The sequence below is a fragment of the Centruroides sculpturatus genome, unplaced genomic scaffold (genome assembly GCF_000671375.1).
Source record: "Centruroides sculpturatus isolate CEXI.00-Female unplaced genomic scaffold, Cexi_2.0 scaffold253, whole genome shotgun sequence".
In the NCBI taxonomy this organism is placed as follows: domain Eukaryota; kingdom Metazoa; phylum Arthropoda; class Arachnida; order Scorpiones; family Buthidae; genus Centruroides; species Centruroides sculpturatus.
In genome coordinates, this window is record NW_019384617.1 from 358,534 (window position 1) to 380,671 (window position 22,138).

Below are 22,138 nucleotides of genomic sequence, written 5' to 3' on the forward strand. Positions count from 1 at the left end.
AACGAAAAAACGAAAATGAAAATTTGCTTGATAATTCAACTACGCTTGTTGGAGAACAATAAAAACACTACACTCAACAAGCAACCAATAAAACTCAACTGCCTAACCTATAACCATTTTAATTTGTTTTTAAAAAAAAGCGCTTGACAAACTTGCCCCGCATGCCGAAGTTGCCCCGGTCTCCCCTATATATTAAGACATGAAAATTGTCTTTTTTTAATTAAATATTTTATATAAAATCATAATTTTTATGCAAGAGATTTATAGAATTTTAAGCTAAAAAACTCTATATAAAGTTAAATTTTATTAATTAATATTTATATAAGTATACAATAGATTTTTAAAATTAACTTATATAAAAAACAAAGTATTTCTCCTTATTCTTTTATAATTGTTTTATTATTATTATTTATTAAATAAATTTTCCAGAATTTTTCTTCTATATTTAAATATTACACATTTTACATGAAAAAAGTTTAGTTCGTCTGTTTGCTGTCGTTTAAACACAAAATATTTTAAAACGGATATGAAATTATGTTTTACACAATTAAAACTCATAAAATTTAAGGAAAATAATTAAAATATTAACAAAAATGTACATAAATTTTATATACGATGGTTCTATATTTTATTTTATATTATAATTATATATACATTTATTCTTAAGGAGTTCAAGAACTGCATAAATAGTTTGAGAGCTTCTTAGTAAAAGTTTTCTATGAGAATATGAAAGACGAAAGAACATGTTAAGCATCAAAAAAAGCTCAAGTAAGGAATATTTAGCGTCTGAATTGATAAAAGTTTAAACTCGAATATTTTACTTAAACAGAAAAAGATTTATAAAAATTATATTTTGAGTTTCTATAAAACGTAGAAGAATAAATTCCTCAAAAATGTGGAATTAAATTGCTTTTTTAATAAATTTTTTACTTGTTGAAATCTTAAAATTCTTAAAAATTAGACTTTTAAATGCCTAATTTTTCATATTGAAACAATGAAAATTATTTAATTAATACATAAAATATTCTCATTAAAGTTAGAAAATATAAAGGAATTAGTTATATATGTTTGTTATAAATTGATAAATTACCTTCGCATTCTTTAGCTGCTTTGGCCTTCATTACAAGTACAATGATGACAGCAATTAAAACTAGACCCACTATCACAGAAACTAGAACAATCAAAACCGGACTGAAGTTCACTTGCCAATCTTCATCTATCGAGCAGTAAATACTTTAAGTAATTTGTTAAATAATTACAAGCATAACGTGTATAAATCGAAAGAAACCAACCCTTTTGCGTTAGGCTTTCAGGAGGAGAAAGGGTACTAGTTTTCACTACAATACCCTGACTTCTACCTTTCATATTCACTGCATATACAATGACTACAAGGCTGGTGGATGAAGGCAGATGCCGTGCAACAAACACAGGAATATCAGACGTCATATTTCCTTCGATTCTCTGAACCGAACTATCGTATATTTCCATAACAAAGTGTTGAATCAATCCACCATCGTACCCTTCAACACATCTCACCACTAGAGATTCTTCCGTTTGGTTGCTGACTGTGCAGTTCTGTAGAGGATCAGGTGGTCCTATATACATAAAATAAAATATAAAGATATCAAATTGATATCATATTAGAATAAAAACAAAATAAATTTATATTGAAAGTAATAAAATCTCAGTGCAACGCACCAGAGTAATACCTGCTGGAATAATGGTGAATATACATGGTTCTTTCTGTAATCCAACATTATTTTTACCCCAGCAGAGTAATGTTCCATAATCGTATTCTGTACGTGGTAAATATGTTGCTGTACTAAGGTTGTTATCACTGCTGAATGTTGAAATATCCAAACTCTCAGCGGAATTGTTGAATTTCCAATAAAATGTTACTTTTAACGGATCTGCATCTATCTCGCATGTAACATTTACAGCCTCATGCCTAGCAACGCCATACAACCATTTCTGATCTGATTTGCATACCGGAGAGTCTATTTTGGAGAAATAGTGTCAATGAATGTCCAAATTGAGGTATACTACATACATTTTTACAATTATTTTATTCTATTTTTGACATTTTTTGTGTGTGTTTCGATGTGAAATATCGATTGGAACGATACTATTTAATTTTTAAATATTTCTTTAAAATGTTTACATTTTTTTGAGGATGATATTCTGTTTCGTTATATATATAAATAAAATTTTTTAACGAAAATTTGAGGTATAATTCAGTAGAAATTACTACTTATTAACTGAAGAAAGATAAAGAACACGGAAGATATGTTTTCCTAATTAATAATTTAGAATTTATTTATATTAATTCTTAAAATTAGAAATGAAAATTAATTTTATAAACTTTTTTTAGTTTAAAGTAATCCGGAATTAAATTGAAAAAGCGCTACTTAAACTATAAATCACGCTCACATTGTACTCTCAGATAAAGTGAATTGCTTTCGCCTTTTCCTTCAATATTTGTTGCTGTACACGTATATCTTCCTCTTGTCGATCTTTGTACTTTTTGTAGAACTAAACTCTGATTGCTAACGATAATTCCAGCAGTTGTATTAGTGTGCAATTCGCGACCTTCGAACCTCCATCCTATATCAGTTACCCACGGATTAGCTTGAATATCACATTCCAAATACACATCGTTTCCTTCTTGTATATGCGAATGACGTAATTTACTTCCCAACCTCAGAGTAAGTTGTGGAACAACTGAAATCAATAAAAAAATTAAATAGAATAAAATATTTTGCTTGTTTAAGGAAGCAAAAAAAAATAACAGTTTTATTAATTGAATTCTGATATAACTCCGCATCATGGTAACGATAACAAACAGAAAGATAGTGGAAATAAGACTGTCAACACCTGTCTGATTTTTTCATTAATAGCCTATTCAAGCAATTTTTTATATATAATATTTTCCACTGAATATTATAACTTTATACAGATTTTTTGATAGGATTTATTATGTAAGGACATATTAAAGACAGGGGTGTTTTCGCGATAACGGTTCCGCATGATCCAAAGAAAATTGCAAGTAAAAGGAAGATAAGAAAGAAAATATTTCTTACAGTTTATCTCCAGTTTCCAATCATCTTCTATCGCATTGCCTGGCAGTATCGGGTTTTCAGCCCGACAGGAGATATATTTTCCAGTATCCTCGATCGTTGGCACAAAAGTCAGTATGCTGCTCGTAATGTTTCCTTCATCCGAGATTTTTTCTCTAGTTCGTTTCATCTTTGTACTCCCTTTCAACCAAGTGATGACAGCAGGAGGACGAGAACCTCCAGCACGGCACATTAAATCCACAGTTTTCTGTGCTGACAACGGTAGATGTTTGCCTTCTATTTGTACCTCGAGTGGAGGCACTGAAAACGAATAACCAAACATTTTAATGCTTTTCATATTCTTCGTTCCAGATTTTCGATATGGACATTATATAAAATTTTGTATTTTTTATTTTATTTTTAAGCATCGAATGGCTTCGACTTAAAAAAAAGAAAAAAAAAATACTAAACGTTAGAGGAGTCAAGAAGTCGGCGCAGCTGGCAAAAATCCATTATTTTCTATGGAGAGTTTTAACAGTTTCAAGTAGTGGGTTGAAAGAATGGTTCAAGCATTTGGTATGAAAGAGCAATCTACACAGAATTGTTTTTTCTTGAACACATAGTACCTTTTAAGAATACTTACGAATTGATTTAAGAAAAGTTAAATTCTATTTTTATACGTTTATATATATATAATTGAAAATAAAATCAAAAATTATTTTAAAATAATTTTAAAGTTAAATTATTAATATATAAAATTGTAAGTNATAATTTAGTAATAATTATAAAAAAATAATTATTGTCCATATTTAGTTTTTTAAAATAATTGTTAAATTTTTAGAAAAACATATTTAAATAAAATCATTAAATTATTGTGTAATAAAATTTTTTTAAGATATAGAATAATATATATTAATTAATTTTATAAACATTTTCACAAACCACTTTATAAAATAAACCTTTCATTATTAAATTTAAAAATATCAAGAGTTAAAATATATATTTTAAAAAATATTTTGACAAACATACTGCAAGAACATTTTCATTACTTAATTAAAATTAAGAAGAGGGGGGAAGAGGGAGAGAGATTGAAATCGGAATCAAGTTTCTTGTAATTTGCATATAAAATATCTAGAGAAAATAATCAAATTTTTCTGAAAAAGACTAAAATAATTATTTTTATAATTTCAACACGTTTTATGAATAATCATAAATATAAAATTGTATATTTTTTTAATTTTAAAACACAAATATCTTAAATTTAATGCTCGAAGCTATACTTGAAAAAGAATGAAAGAAACTTATAATTTAAAAAATTTCCATTATCACCAACAATAAATTTAAATTAATAAACGAATTTTAAATACATTTCTTTTGTTTTAAATCTATAATTTAATTATAGACTGATCAAAAACTTAGTTAACAGTGTTTTATTTCGCGTGTTTCTGGTATACACTTGTGAATTTAAACCGTAAACTGAGGTTAAAATTTTTTTCTTCTTCTTTCTACAAAATCAATAGAAAAGTAAAATTACCCATGAAAGGTAGTCAAAAAGTCGGTTAACCATTGTAAAGACTCAATCGCTGCCTTATTCAAATACTTCATTTTAAAAAGTGTAGTTAATATTTGTGACAGCAATTTATTCATACTGACTTTTGGAACACCCTGTATAATATATATACGCAAAAAATTTAACAAATTCTTCTCTTAACATAATAAAAGAGATATTTAAATATAATTTTGTATATATTTATTAAATTTAACGAAAATACATTATTTAAAAAAATCCTAATAATAAGTCGAGTTTATAAACTTTAACCAGATGTCACATTGCGTGGAAAAAAAGAAAAAAATGGTATTAGTCAGCAAAGCAGAAAATACAAAATTTATTTGGAAAGGAAACATCGCAGTGCAGGTGGTTCCGGTAAAGTGGAAGCTGACGGCTTCCTTGTCTATAATCAACAACTGATATATCGATTTTTACAGGTTTTCACGGTTTCCTGTGGTATCTATGGTCGACAATGTAGAAATCTAGAGTCTTGACTCTACGTAAACATACCTTTTGTACTTCACTCCATATAATTAAAGTAAGGAAGTAAAGTATGAAGTGTTACAACTAATTTGAAATATTTTCCATATAAAACGTATATATTAGTCTAGTGTAATATAAACTTCTGAACCATCCTGTGTACGTGTATCTTTGATATAAAAAATATATTTAACATTAATTCTAGTTCTTTTTTCTTTACTTCCTTTAATTACACTTAGTGATGCATGAAAAGTGTGTTTACATATAATCAAAATTCTTTCGATTTATACTTAGATGCAGGCCTCTTCTATGTATATATATATACACATACATACTTATAAATTACTACTTAAACATATTTATGTTTTTAATATTAATTTTTCTAACTAGTGCCATTGTATAGAATATCAAAATGATGCTCTCGCATCAGTTATGATGCTCGCATTATGGCTTCTTAGGGCTCGGGCGATTTAAATTAGAGGGCTCCATGAAATTTTTGGGGCTTTTTTGAGCAAATATTTTCATATAAAAGATTCGTGGTGCCTCCAGGCAATTGCCCATTTTGCCCTTAAGCCAGTCTCTAATACAGTTTGGAGAATATTCTACAGAAGATTTTTATATTACATGTTAAGAGGGCAACAGTTTGTATGTTTTCGAATGAAATACTGTACTTTCTAAAGAATTATGACTAATTTATATATATTTATTAAATTTATAAATATTTAATAAATTCATTATTTGATATTTTAGTTTCTTATTAACGCATCAGTGGAACAATAATGAATTTTTCATTTTAAGAGAGATAAAGATTAAAATTAATTACTACTTACTTTTACAATATTTATTTTATTTAAAACGTTGAATAAATACGTTATTTTTATCTTTGGAAAATATTTTAAAATTATGTTTATTCTTTAAATTAATTAAAAAATAAATTAACATTTTTCTTAAATAAGTAAATATTAACAAAAATTAAATTCAGAAGTTTGAAGATTGATTTGAATATATTTTATATGCCACGTTATTATAATTTCGTAGAAATTTGTGATTTGAACACGAATTAATAATTAAACTTTAATGAAATACTAATTAAGAATATTCTATCCGGTACAAGCTTTAAAATAAATATTTACACTGACCAGATTACGCTACTTAGTTGAATTTCACTTTACAAATATTTAAACAATCCACAAAATTAATAACAATTCCTTATTAATGAATTATATGAAAACTATGTTATTTATAATTATTTTTGATAAACAATATTTTGCAGATATCACCAGAGCTTTTTTATAGTTGAGAGATCACCGCATCACTTGCTTTTTATGAGGCCTTCAATATATCAAAAGGCTTCAAGAGATTCCAGAGAGACTCACTTACCTTTATCAAGTTCCAAATTTATTTTATAAATCAGCAAAACGAAAATACATTGAAGTAAATAATTTGTAACATATGTTTCGAGTCCCTATAATTACGAAACTTAGGCTAAATGGCTCTTGCATAGGGCAAAAATTGATAAAACCACTAAACACTAATTTAGGAGTTTGTACCCCATCAACGAGCTGGACACGTGGAATTTTTGGGTTTCGTAAATAAAAATTCGTATTTATTTTATTACATAACATGAAGAATTGGCTAAATTTTCATTTCTGTAAGATATATTTTGTTTAAAATCTAGATTTTAAGTGAGTAAAAATTACTTATTGAAAATCAATTCTTAAATATTTAATGATTGACATATGCTAATAATTAACTAGTCCAATTATTGCTGGATTAACTAGGTTACATAAATATTTTTAGATGATTAATCTAATATTTTGAGTAATTTTTGGATAGAAAGTATTTTAATAATTAGTATAACTTGTTATTGATAAATTGGCTTGTTGCCATTTATTAATTATTTACTAATTTTTAAATAATTAATTTAAGTTTTAAATTAAATTAAAAATGATACTATTTGAGATCTGAACACATGGCACCATGTGGTTCTTAATCAGTTATTTCATTGAGATGCTTTTGAATGAATTTTAAATGGAGATCCCAACAATGAGTAAAGTTGCAATAAGGAATTCGTGATCTTAATTCTTGATGATTTTCCATAATTCCTCTTCCCTACTTATTACAAAGTTCCCTATTCTTCACCCATTACAAGCTTCCTCCATTCTTTATCTATTTTTCATGGTTAGTTAAGAGCTATTCCCTATTCTTCGCCCATTATAGATCCAACTCACTCTTAATGGATCCCATATGGCTCTTAATGATGTCAACCTTGCACCATAATGAGTAAAATTAATGCCTATTATGCGACCATAATAGTCTTTAAAGTCCACTATGGGCTTTTATTAAACACTGAGGATTACTAGATCGTGAAAAATCAAATTCCATTTGCTAAATTGTCATTACAATTAAATAATTGATTCTGTATATAATAAAGATTATATGACCAAAACAAATAAATAAATTCTTTAATTGCAATTAAATCTTTACTTCAGTGTAGAAATTTTTAATTTGAATAAATATAAATATGAAAATTTCAAATAATGTACATTTTACTTAATTATTATGAAACGAAACATTAAGTCTGACACGAGATATTCTGATAAATTGTTTCTCTGTTACACCACAAACCATTTATAAAGTGTGACAAAACTTTGGCAAAGTACAATGTAATTGTAGACTTTTCCTTTTACAGTTGTAACATGAAGTGAAAATTTGAAGTTCTTATCACGGACAAAATCTGAGAAAAGGTTTGTAGACAAACAACCGACATACGAACGAACTAATATTAGACAAAACGAGAAAAGAAAATGTTTTTCCTCTCCAAAAGTCTCATTTTTCAAACAGTTTTTCTACATTTATTTATTAAATTTTAAGAGATGTAATTTAAGAATTTTTTACATTAATTATCTTAAAATATTCCTATAATCAATGATAATCATGATTTTAATTTTAAATATTTATTTCAAGACATTTTTATTGCATAAAATTGATTCTCAAATTAAAAAGGCTGATAAATCTTGTAATTCATTTAGGAATTGTGCCATATTTTTAATTTACTTTTTGTATTAAAAATTTAAATATTATCTGAATCTTTTATAGAATTTACTTTTACTTTTATGCATATAATTTTTTTTAATTTAAAATTAAAAGATAGATTGGTTGCATCATAAGCATCATCTCTACTTTTAAAATTCATATATCTTGATTTATATATTGAGAATAAAAAAGAAAATTGTTATAGCTTTATTCGGCTTGTTTTATTACATTTATTTATATATAAATCATAAAATAATATTAAAATATATTTAAATAATTTCTGTTATATTTTACAAAATTACGAGCGAATGATAACATTTTTATTGGATATTCTCCTACAAGAGCACTACATTAGTTACTAGTAATTCAACGATTAATAATATTTACTACCTTTATAAACTCGAAAAGGTAATAATAATTTTTAAGTTCATAAACCAAACACATTGCTTAATAAATAGAAAATTTTATAAACCATAAAATAATTTTANAAATATTTTATTTATAAACTATTTTTTATTTTATTAAAATTTTATATGACAAGCAATTATTTATTGTGCATCGTCATAATGAAAGGCTGCAACTTTTATATGCTTTCAATTTTAGTAGGATCTTGCCCTGTACAACATACTTCTGTTAACAATAGAGTCACGCAGGTCATCTATCTAACTCCGTTCAAGAGAAATATTTAAATTAAAATAATCTGACTTCCAATCAAAACTGGAAATTTCTATTTAGTTAATCAGGACCGAGTGACCTTATTCTATCCAAATCTGGACTCATTTATCATCTATCTAGCTTCGTTTTTGTAATTAAGAAAGGACAGACAGACGGACGCTACCAGTAGGAATTTAAAGAAAATTGCAGCCCAATTATATAGTCCAATCTCCAATAACGGCCACTTCTAAACAACGGCCATTTTATGTCCCCTTATAGAGTTGTGATTTTATTATTAAAACATTTTTTACGTTAATTTAAATTATAAGTAAATATACTTTTTATGGAAAAAATGTGTTAGAGATGAAATTATTTAATTTAATTCTTATAGAAAGTCGTAGGTTAAAATATATTTAGTAAAATATTTCGAATGTGTATGAATTTAATTTGGAATTAATGAAAACTTCATAAAAGTTTAAAGTTCTTGTTTTAAAAATCTAAATTGATTACATCAAATTTTAAAATATTGTTTATATCAATGAAGACAGCTTTCATAACAGGTAAAAATCTACGTTTATTGAAATTTTATTGAAAAAAAAATTTTATAAGATTATTACTTTTTTTATTTTGACGCGTAATAATTTTAGACAATAAATGATGATAAAACGTTATAAATTTTGTTTGAAATATTTTATAAAATTAGAAATAAACAAAATTTTATAACATTATAATATTTTAGTATTTATTAAAATAGACACCTGACATATTTCTGTATCAAAAAAGAAACAAAAAGTTAATTATATCTAAATTAAAGAATGAATGACATTCAAAGATCCAATATATAAACAGTAACCAAGGATAAACTACGCAGAAACTATGATGTACGTTTAGAAATTATAAGTAATCTTGAATTAGAACTGAACCCACGTCTTCATCAGGAGTGGGTTCGGTTCTAACCTTACTATGCAGTAATCATTCACTTGTATATCTTTTCAATCTTCAACAACAAGTTAATTTTTTAATGTAAACAAATTTTTAATTTTTCTTTCACAAAAAATTTATAAAAATATGTTTATATAATAATGTTTATACTTCAGAAACTTAGTTTATTAATACTTCATCCACTCAATTAATTTATTAAAAAAAATAATTAATTATGTTCATCTTTATGAAATTTTATTACTTAAAAGTTAACAAAATAATAAAAATAAATGTCATTTTATATTACTTTCAATCGATATTTCTATTTTAAGACCAATTTTCAAATTTAATATTATTTAAATCACTAATAATTTCCAGTTATAATGTTCTAAATGTTTATATAATAAATATATAAAAAGCAATAAAAAAATAAAGAAAAAATTATCGATAAAACAATTTATTATTTTAAATGTCATAAAGATTGAAAATAAGGGGAAAAAAATTAATTCCTTAATCTTAACATCGACTAAACAAGGAAAATGTGGAATTTATTTGAAATTTTTTCCAGAGAACTTTTGCGTAATTTTTCAAAGAAATTGGCATCTTAAAACGTTCTGTTTCTTTTTCTTTCTTCGCGCCATATCTTCTTCCACGTCATCTACGCCTTCTGCCAGATTCAAAGTAACGTCTCCATTCAACGCTAGAAACATGCTTGACTTGCTTCAAGTAAGAAAGAAATATTCCAAGAAAGCATTCTATAGCAAAAATCCTGACTTAAGTTTTATTCTAGTTGGTTAAAGCTTATTTTAAGGCATCATCTACTAAACTTGACAATATATTGTGAGAAAAATATACTTTTCGGTATGTAATAAAATATATTACATAAATCTTTTCAAAATCTCTAACTAAATGTCAAATAATTATTAAAATAACTCGAAGTTTTAAATTTAAAATTACACTTGAAAATATTTTACAATGAGATTCTTTGTTTATCTTCTTTAAAGCTTAGTTTTCATGTGAAAATCCTTTATAACGTCTTATCAGTGAAACTGGTTCTACAAGAGATCTTACCACCGAGTTTTCTATATACAATACACCTTATCTAATGTTCTGTACATTCCGTTGTACTAAAGAATTTCTCAAAGAGCATATTTTAAGATGTAAAACAAACTTTAACAGAGATAAATTTCACGTTGCAACAAGGTAATGCTTCAAGAAAACATCGCAAACATATTTTATTTTTAAATAAATTTCTCGACAAACATTCACTTTCTTTAATCTTCTTTTTTTATATTAATTCCGGTCTTGGGAGGTTCAAATTAGTATGACGGGAAAAGCTCAAATAAGCATACAAGTGTGAATAAGTCCTCAAGTCATCGTAAAAAATTGAAATTAGTATGAAAGAATGAATGAATCATATTTAAATAAATAATTCTTGAAATATTTACATTAAGAACTTTTGGTCTGTTGTATGTCCTTCCTTAATCTCTAGAATGGTGTTATATAGATGACCGGCATGCATCTATTATTATCAGGAATAATATGATGTACAGGGGCAAGACACTAATAACTTGAGATCGAGAACGTATATTCTAAATTAAATAAATTAAAAATATGATTAAAAATTGCAGCCGTTATAATGAATCCATATATAACGAGCAAAAAAATTTTTGCTCGTTATATATGGATTCATTTTTAGAAGTAATGGAAAGCAAGATGCAAGTAAAAGTAGAGAAAAAGTTTTATTCCTGATATCTGTATAAAAAGAAAGTGTGTAAGACAAATGAGCCAAAGAATCCTGCGGAAGGGGTTAGGTTGTCTCAGTGAGTGGTGGTATAGATCAATGTTCACTCAGATACGGTATGATGACAGTAAAGGTCAGTGCACCCTATAAAGTGTTCCACAGAAAGCGATCTCGGTAACAATTACTGTCTAATTTACTAGTAGTTTGATAAAAAAAAAAAAAAAAAAAAAAAAAAGTGACTTAATATAGGTCAAATATTAATTGTACTAGTAAGACGTGTGCTTAGGGCGTGGTACTTAATGGAATATTTAGGACACGAAACATTTACTGCATATCAAGTAAAATAGTACTTTAGATAGAAATATATATATATATATTTAAACGTTTACCGTTTATTAGCATTATTTCAAAAATTATATGATTAAAATTAACTTTATACATAAAATTTTTATTGTAAATTAAGCAATTTAATCATCGTTATGTGTACTTTTTATACACATAATTCCGCAGTTAAATTGTAAATAACGTTCAAATTTCTACAAAATATTATTTAAAAACTAAGAAATTTACGTAAAAATACTATTTTTAATCATAATTTAATAATAAAAATTTAATTTTTTAAAGTAAATTTATATACATAGAATATTTCTGCATGATTAATTACCTTTTGCTGTATAAACAATAATAAAATTTTAATCATTCATTAAAAACTAATAAAAAATTTATAATTATAAATGGAATTCGATATTTTTATTATAAAAATCAAGTAAAATGCTTAAAAATAATTATAATTAAGTAGGTTGACTCATGAATAAAATGGACAAACACATTATGAACCAGATGATAATATAAAATTAATAATAATCTTACTTAAAAAGTAATAAAAATTTATAAATATATAAATACTTTATTCTTCTAAAATAATAATTTACAATTATTAAAAATTTAGTCGAAAAATTTCACTATTTTATGACCTAAAGAATATTGTAAGATGCGATGGAATGATGATATATTGGAGAAATAATTTAAAAACAGAGTATGAGAGTTTGAATTGATTTATATAAACAGAGTTTATGATTTTTTACTGAAAATAAAAAACATATATTTATTTTTATTAAATTTGCTGATTTTATGAAACAAATCTTTATATAGAAAAAGAAAAATATTATATTTTTCTAACCTGAATAAAGTATATGAAATATATTCAATTACGTGTATAATAAACGATAAATAAATCTATAAAATATTTATTTTAGTTGATTTTTAAGTTATTAAATGAGATAAAATGATGTTTATAGTAACATTAATGTACGCTTCAGAATAAAAATTGTATAAAAATTGCTCTGCACAAATATGCAAACCTTTGTAAAACGATCACTAACGAGAACATAACCTGCTAAAAACGGCCAGTTTTTTCTGTTTTGTAAGATTTTTTTTCAAAAAAGTTCCTGAAAAATGACCACTATTTAGAAGTGGCCGTTATTGAGAGGTGGATGTTTGACTTTGCACACAAATCTTACTTTAAGAGGGATTTTAAGGAAAATTCCCTTAATAAAAATTCTTAAGATATAATATTTCATGAAGATAATTATATTAAATACTAACTTACGTTAATGGGAACCTCAACAGAATAGTTGTTAGATGAATAAAAAATAAATATGCACGAGTCTCTAGCTAAAAAAAAACTCCTTCTCTAGATTGAAGTTATATTTTTTTATATATTAAATCATCGTAAGAATTGTTATAAATGCATTTTGAATTCATTACAACAAGTATTCATTAAAAAATCTAGAAAAAAAAATTTAAAATGATATCCATTACTTCATCAAAGCTTCGTTAAGAGAGAAATTCGATTTTTTAGATGTATTTTTTTTTAATATAAGAATATTTTATCGTTGGTTTGTTTGCTAGATTAATCAATTCAAGTAATACACATGCATTGCATGTATAAATACTTAAGCATATAAGTAATGTATGCAATATATAAGCGTATATTAAAGCTTAAATTTTATAAATTTAATTATATTTAAAAGTAATAAATTTATTCTAATTTTATTATTGTAAAATTAATTAATTATAAATATATTTAAATGATTATAGTTTATTTTTTGCTGGATTCTATTAGTTGTCTATGGAGGAGAGCTTTACAACTAGACAAAATGTGTCAAGCACTTTATATATTTTATAACTTAATATTTTTCTCTGAATAAAAAACGTTTTTGATTTAAAAATTAACATAAATTTTCATTCATAATATCCTTTTGAATAAATTTTATGATCAATTTAAAATTAATTCAGTCAAATCTTCCTATTTATCCTGCTGATCCCTTTTATCCTATTGAATGTTTGATCTTAAAAGATCTTAATTTATTTTAAAACATTTAATACAGTATAATATACGTAACAAATCATTTAATTCATCGTTTGTTTAGTATATTATGAATAATTCTACATTCATAGGATCTTCATTGGAATATGGCATATGTTGTATATTGGAACATTGTAAAAATAATAATTTAAGTATAATTTTATTAAATATAATGTTAAAAAATTAAATACAAATCGTTATTATTGTCCAAACTTTACTTCAGGAAATCTTAAATGATGATGCTCATTTGAAGACTGTGAGATCCTGGAAAGTGCCTTATCGTTTCAGTAATCATCCTAGATTCTACACTCTATCTGTATTATTTTCTTACTTTGTGTAAAGCTTAATTAGTCTTGTTCGTTTCTCCTTCATCACAAATCGTATTAAGTTGGATTTTCTTGAATTCTGATTTCTCTGTAAATCTTTGTAGAGGTGAGATTCGAAAAATAAAAGATATCTAGCTTGTGTTTAATCTCCAATATCAAGTAAAAACATCAATATATCTTAAGAAAAAATGGCAGTTCGACTGACTTTTTCAACCGTTAAATAATTCATGGGAAAATCTGAACTCTACCTTTTCAAACGATCTTAAACTCTAATCTTAGAGGGATTTGTGGCTGTTTCACACTCTCAGATAAGACTTAACCTAGCTTAAGAAGTATAATCGAAACTTGTTTTATGCAATTGTTCCATAAGGCATTACTCTATCATACTCAATTACCCATTAATAGTGTTAATGTTGTTCGTTAAGATTTACTCAAAAATTTATTCAATAATATTAAATTACTTTAATTGGATTTATAAATCATCAATCGAACCGAAAGAGATATTAAATTTGTTTAAAGTATATTTAAAATTGTTAAATTTATATTAAAAGCAAAATTAGAAAATTAGTAATTTGTANCCAAATTAAAACATATGGTACTTCTTTATCTAATGCACACTATGATGTCCCTCGTCACCCTAGTCATACTTCTGGCTCCGTAGGTGACACGTTAGAAAATTTTAACAACTTTGTCTCAAAATTTTTTGTTATACTAAAAAAAATCATCTAAAATTTTGTAAATTTTTTGCCAGTTGCAAAGCTAGACGATAGCTTAAGTATGACGAATCCACATTAACTTTGTCGCAGTACAAGTAGGAAACATGCTAAAATCCTAGACCTATGAATTAAGGTTTATCAAACAACTCTATCATTTCTTTGATATAATAATGTGTATATTATATTTGTATAAAATAAGTATGACAATATTGTCATTTATAAGAATAAACTGCAATAAACCTTACCTTTTCGTCTAAGGCTTTGTGATGTTCGAACAATGACTTTAAAGCTTTTAGAACTTCCACTTCGGAAGAGACGCCCGCAGGCGATTGGGCCTGTCTCTTCACCACGGTCATCCTTTTGTAGAATGTTAAATATTACTTTATAATTTTTCTAATAATCATCAGCAAGTTTAAGTAGAAAATAATTGTTATTTTCCAAAATATATTCAATATAAAGTGATAAAAATAATTTTAAGAGCTACAGATAATTAAGCTACAGATGATAACATTGTTAAAATCAGCTGGAGTTCAAAGGAATTGTTTTAGATTCTTAACTTGTTAAAGCTCCTAATGATTTGGTATGTATTTCTCAAATTCTTCAAAAATTAAGGGCATTTATAAGCAATTCTACTCTATTATTTTTCAACATTTCAAAGAGCAAAAGTAGAATTTAATAAATAAATATTCTTCATTAGCAACAGATGAAAATTTATTTCAAGTAAACTGGTCTGACCACTGATCTTTCGTAAATTTAACTGTTTAACTAATTTTAAAGTTAGACCAGTTTAATTTTCGAAAACAAGTCTCGCAAGATTACCAAATTTGATTACGCAAAGGAACAGTGCTGCTCTTCTAATTAATTCTTCCTCAGATAACATCGATAATATTTTTCAAACTAGCAATAACACAGTTTTAATTTGTTATATATTCTATTCATAAAACAATTAAATTATTGCTGTTACTCATAATTCATTCTAAAGTGCTATTATTCGTGTATATGTAAAATTCCAATTATTTAAATTTACTCCTTGTGATCTTCTCTATGAAAATTAGTTGAGAAAATGACTTATATTAGGACTAAAAATTTTAAAATCTGCTTTACCATACGTATGTTACATTAGTAATCAATTTTATAAATTACATCTTATAATGAGATTGAATAAGAATTCTTAAATTGATTACAGAATCATTCCAAACTTCATATTAATTATAATAGAATTGCAATGAATCTGAATTTGTTATAGCCTATCAGTAGTTGAATGGACAAAATTATTGAATGGTAGTAATTGGTCGCGGGTTTGTGCCTCAGACTGGCCACGTGAAAATTCACCTAAATAGGACCAGTTTCTTATAGAAATAGCCTTGGCAGCTCGCCCATGTGTTGCTTTGCCCTATCCATTTATCAATGAACAGAACTCATTAAACCCCTCCAAACTTGCAAAATTCTTATCGTAAAAGTTGGAATAGAGTTATGGGCTAGGATAACATAACATTTGGCCGTAAGATGCCGCCCGCGGGATTTTCTACAAAAAATTGGCCCTTAAATAGGGCCAGTTTCGTGTAGAAAATCCCCCGGGTGGTGTTATAAACGTAAAGAAACCTTCAAAAATTCTACGCATCAATCCCTAACTTAACCTAATCAAGTTAGGTGCGAACTCGCGACCAACTACTACTGTTCAGTGGTTTTTATCCACTCGGTCAGTGGTGGGCCATAACAAAAATTGGAAGACTTCATTCAAACTTGCATGAAAAAATTATTTAATATCACTGTTAACTCCCGATAAAATAAGTTCCTAAACACAAAACTAATTACGTTATTCCTCAAGGCTCAATTCTGAATCAGAATTTCTTTCATATTGTATTATTATAATGAATAAAAGCCAATTTTTTAAAGAATATAATACTTTATTGTTTTAAAAGCATTACCATTTAAGTCAGTGATTGATTTTCCATATTTATTTATTTATTTTATTGTAAATGTTTCTATAATTCAGTACAGAACTTATTGTGATTCATCTTTAAATTCATATACATATATTGTGTATATAAACACACTTAAAGATTATAAAGTTATATATTCTTTGTTGTCTTTAGAATTATAAGGATTTATATAAAGGGACTTCAATAGAATTGGAGAATTGATTTTTTAAAAAATATTTTATTCATTTAATCCCGAAGAAAAATATATAGGCTATATATTCTTCTAAAAAAAGGCACATTTGTATTTTTTTTTAAAGTTCGATTAATCATTTGAAGAAAATTTTGATCTTTTTGAACTAATCGAAACACTTTACAAATTAAAAAATAATCCTCTTTTCTGGTGTTGAATGGCATTCTGCCAGAATTCATTAAATAAATGTTGGAAGTTCTCCAGTTTTCTCTTCTAATCATGTTCAATGTTATATTTAGCATTATGTAGATTTTATAGAATGCTGCTTAATTTCTAATGGTTTGCAGCAATCGTTCGAAATTAAAGTAGCTACTTATAATGATTGTTTATTATGAATCGACTATCTAAATTGTAATCCATAATAAATAGGACCTCTGCGACCCACAAAACTATAAAGTAAATTTGCAAAATATTCACTTAATATGCTAGATAAGTCTCTTGTAAATTACAATATTCAATAACACTCCTAACAGAAGATAAGATAAAAGCAAACATTCCAATATTAACTTATTTATTTTAAGTAACTTTTACACGAAAGGAAATGAAATTTTATATTTTTTGCAGAACTTTTTATGGATATATTTATTAAAAATATTTTTCTATAATTCAAATTCCTAATTTTAAACAGTAGAACGTGAATTGCTTGTTTATTTTTTATTTTTATTTTTATTTTTTTAATTTTCTTCAAAGAAACTAGCAGACCCAATAGCAATTTCACAATACAGAAATGATGGTTCTCAATCTCTGAGTATTTTCCTTTTACTCTCATAAAAAAATAGCTTTAACGTTTGTAATGATGTAGTTTTACAACAAGTACATTGTTGTCAATGATACGGATATCACAAATAAAAAGAATGTTGATGATGTTATTTTTCTATAATATAAATTTGATATTATTAATACAATTCTTAAAGTCCTGAAGGATAAGCTATTTCCTATCTATTATCAAATAAAAAAATTAATTTTGCTAAGTAAACATCATTACGAAACATCGTTACGAAATGTACAGTACAAAAATATCAGAAAACCCTCATTATTTCCAATTTACGATATTTATTAAACTTATTTCCTACGAATAAAAACACGCATATAATCGAAGAAATAAAGAATTTTTTACGTGTAACCAAATAAAAATATTCTAAATATAAGAAATAAATCAGCAACAAGTTTATTGCATTTTTAAAAAATTTATGTTGATTGAAAAGCATATTGACATAAGTAAAAATCAAGTTTTTTAAATTTTATTTTATTCATCATTCAATCAGTGCAAATGTTTTCAGAATCTGTAAGAAATTCTGATTATTTTTAATAAAGTTTTAGTAGTTTTATATTTAAATATATAATTAAACTTACCTCAAATGCCTTGTTTATATAAAGATTTTTTGGTTTACTATTTCAAAATGATTACCATAATTCAATTTATTATTACAGCTTTTAACTTACATCCTTCACACATTTAAATAAATTATATAAATGCTATTTATGTTTCAAATTCTGAATTAAGTTATTCAGATCATTTTGTTAATTCATTAACTATAAGAGATCTGACCAGTATCCAACAAAATTGATATTAACAAACACCTTTTCTATAGCTACTTTTACAAATTTAATGCATAAATAAAAGCAAATTATAAATTCTGTTTGATGAATTAGTCCATTTAGAAATTTATTTAATGATAGTTTTCCAAAGTATTGAATCATGGACTCTCGAAGGAATCGCATTCTACTTTATTACATTTGTCTTGTATCGGGACTTGCCAAGTGGATTTAGTTTCTTTTTATTTATATCTTTCCGCAGTTTACAAGTAAAGTCTAGTAACCGAAATAAAATTTAAAATCGTATACCTGAAAAAAATGTTTAAAAAAGAAAAGATTTTCGAGAAGATCAGCCGCTTTCTTGGGATTTTTCGTTATGTAATTGAATGTTTTATACAGCATAATTTAACGTACAAAAAATAAATTAAATCAGATTTTTGGTTATACTTATTAATTTATTATAGGCTATATTAAATAGTATAAAATAATAATAATGAAGATATGAGTAATGTATTTTCAATATATTCTTAAAATATGTATGAATTTTTAACACTGGAATATGCAAAATTAAGTCTTATTTTCTGCAAATATTCTCTCTCCGAATATGTAATTTTTATCTTAGCTAACACACTAAATATTACAATCATATATTAATTATTTATTAATTTTGAAGAAAATATTGATTTTCTATAGCCTTTCCCAGAATAAGAATGGAGCCGATGTTCTACATACGCTAAAGAAAATAGTTTCGTTTTCTTCACTGAGTAGAAATTTATATATATATAGAACATACACTGTATTAGGAAATTAGCAAATGTATTTAAATTATTATAATGTATTTGAAATTTCCGATATTTTTTCAAGAAATCTGAGACGATAAAACAAAAAAATACGTCACGCGACGTCATATGACGCGATGTTTGAAATTTCCAATTACTTAGCTACAACGGCGGGGTGATACACATTACTGTAGAGATCCAGCACTTTGGCTTCATTCATATTTTTGAAGTTTGTTTTTCAAATAGAAATTAAAAATAATGAAGAACGTTCAAATTTATCTTAAACTAAAATTATTTAATTGTATAAGTTCTGAAATATCAATCTTTAATCCAAATTTACTTATAATATAAAAGTTTCTAAGATTACTAGTTACTACAATTTAATTAACAAGATTTTCTTTTCATAAACTTCTTGAATAAAACATAGAAATATCCTATTTATGATTATGTATGTAAAATATATAAAAGGTGTTTTAAGTATAGCAATGTAATTCGAAACATGTCCTTAGAATGAAGTAACTATTCATTGTAAACATTTTACTTTTATTATTTTTTAAAATGGAAACAAAATTATAAAAAGTGAAAGTAATATAAGTAAAATTTTCGTAAAATATCTTTAATGTTTGTTAAATTAATTTTTAAATGGAATAAAATGCTTGTTTTGGTAATTTATGGCAATGCAATATTTGGACGATCTGCCTAGGGGAAATGCCTTCCGGGAGATCTTTATAAGGGTAACTGACCCCTATTCAGACATTACAAACATGGAGAAAACACGGAAAACTCCACGTGACCAGCATGTCCTGGCGAGGTGCGAACCCACGACTGAACTCCCAGTATTCAGGAAACAAGAACCGCTTGGCCACTAGTGGGCCCTTAAATAGAATTAAAAACAAATTAAGATCACAACTGAAATATATTTGAGCTCTATTTTTGTCATAAAATTATAATTTTAAAATTAAAACAATATTATTTTACCAAGTTAATTTTATAAATAAATTTTAACATCCGAGCATTTCAAAATTTACAAAATAAAAAACTTTCTTTTTTCTACATTTCTTAAGCTTTCTTTTTTTTACATTTCTTAAGCTTTCATACAACATGAAATCTTTGAATTTTGCTGTGAAAAATCTTCTTTTACAATTTCCTACTACAGCATTTATTTATTTGGAAATAAATTTAATCTATGGAACTGTAAAATTCAACAAGATCTCTTCCTGTATCACATATATCAGATACAACATAACCCTTCAATAAAGATAACGTTTCACTTTGAATCTTTTATAAATTGATAAGATATAAACTACTTTTACTTTTATATAATTAATTAAATTATTTCTAAAAGAATATATTTTTATAAATTTTATAAATAATTTAATAAGTTTTTAAAGTAATTTGTATTAAAATTACTACTAATGCTCATAAAACTTCTGTATACAGCCAATCATAATAAATCACTGTACGTATATCCACCTTCTTGTATTCAACATCAATGAAAACATTGCTAGCTCAGACTTTTGTACACTCAGACAACCTTCACCTCCTATCAGTCTGAGTTAGCAGGGGTTTACTGTGTATTGAGTGTGAGAAAACCAAATTTAATCAATAGGAGGTGCTTTTATTTTCAGCAAATTCTAACTGTTAGACAAATTTAAAAATACATTACTAAGGCAATCAACTAATTTCAATTTCTTTTTTGATTAAGATGAGACCAGATTTATAATTAATCAATTAGGAAAACTGAGATCTAAGCTCAAACAATATTTTTCATANTTGAAATTACTAATGTGCAAATTATCAAGTTGTTAAATTCATCTTTATTTTTCTTAAAGGATTTAAATTATCTGCTTAAAACTACTAAAATTTAGAACATTTTCTTTTATTATTTAGTAATTAGTCAATAATTATTAAAATACAATTTTATTCATTTACTTATTATTTATTTTTATGATTTTAAGCATTATTTAATGAGAAAAATTATAAATTTTAATCACTCTTTTTTATTTAGAAATTTTGACTAAAATTTTTTTTTAGTTTTAAAAAGATAAATAATGATTTAAAAATTAAAAAAATTATATTTTTAAAGCACTTTATTTAAAGGATTAAAAAATTATAGAAAGTATATTTTTAATCATGATGCTTATATTTTACTATAAAAATTTATTGTTTACATTTTAGCAGATTTATTTGTTATCTATCTAACTCCGTTCTCGAGAAACTTTTAAATTGAAATCACGAGTCTTCCGGTCCAGACCGGAAGTTCGTATACAGTTAGCCAGACCTCTGGTCTCTAAGCTTTCCATATCTGGTCTCAATTTTTATCTATATAACTTCATTCTCTAGATTAACGAAAGACAGGCAAACACACAGCCACGCAGACGGACGACAATAGGAATGTACTGTACTTGGGATATGTCCGAAATTTGAAAATAGCAGCCCAATTAAATTCATAACGTAACGTTAGCTTCATTAAAATCGATTCTTTGATCACGACAAAAATGATAAAACTATAGTGATTTTTTATCATTCAATATAAGATCGTTTTCTGCATGTTACAATATACAGTAATACCCCGAACTTACGCGATAGGTGGGACCGAGCGGTAACCGCGTAAGTCGAATTCGAGTAAGTCGGGGTATAATTTCGCATATAAATACATACAAATAATTTTTAATTGGGGCCGGAGACTAAAGAAAACAATAATTTAGAAAAAAATGTTTAATAAAATCTTAGATAATACATATGTATAACAAATTAGGCCTATATTATTTTACAATTTTTCACATTTACTTGATTATTAC

General features: G+C 25.7%; 1 protein-coding gene across 1 annotated transcript in view; it reads right to left on the reverse strand.

The window, feature by feature from the left end:
* Positions 1–22,138, reverse strand: part of LOC111625406 (hemicentin-1-like) — a 154,719-nt gene that overhangs the window by 12,594 nt on the left and 119,987 nt on the right. Inside the window, exons 5-9 of the mRNA XM_023368540.1 lie at positions 3,081–3,377; positions 2,431–2,721; positions 1,710–1,997; positions 1,293–1,595; positions 1,091–1,216 (exon numbers count right to left, since the gene is read on the reverse strand). Of these exons, the coding sequence (XP_023224308.1) occupies positions 1,091–1,216; positions 1,293–1,595; positions 1,710–1,997; positions 2,431–2,721; positions 3,081–3,377 (1,305 nt within the window). The remainder of the gene's footprint in view (positions 1–1,090; positions 1,217–1,292; positions 1,596–1,709; positions 1,998–2,430; positions 2,722–3,080; positions 3,378–22,138) is intronic.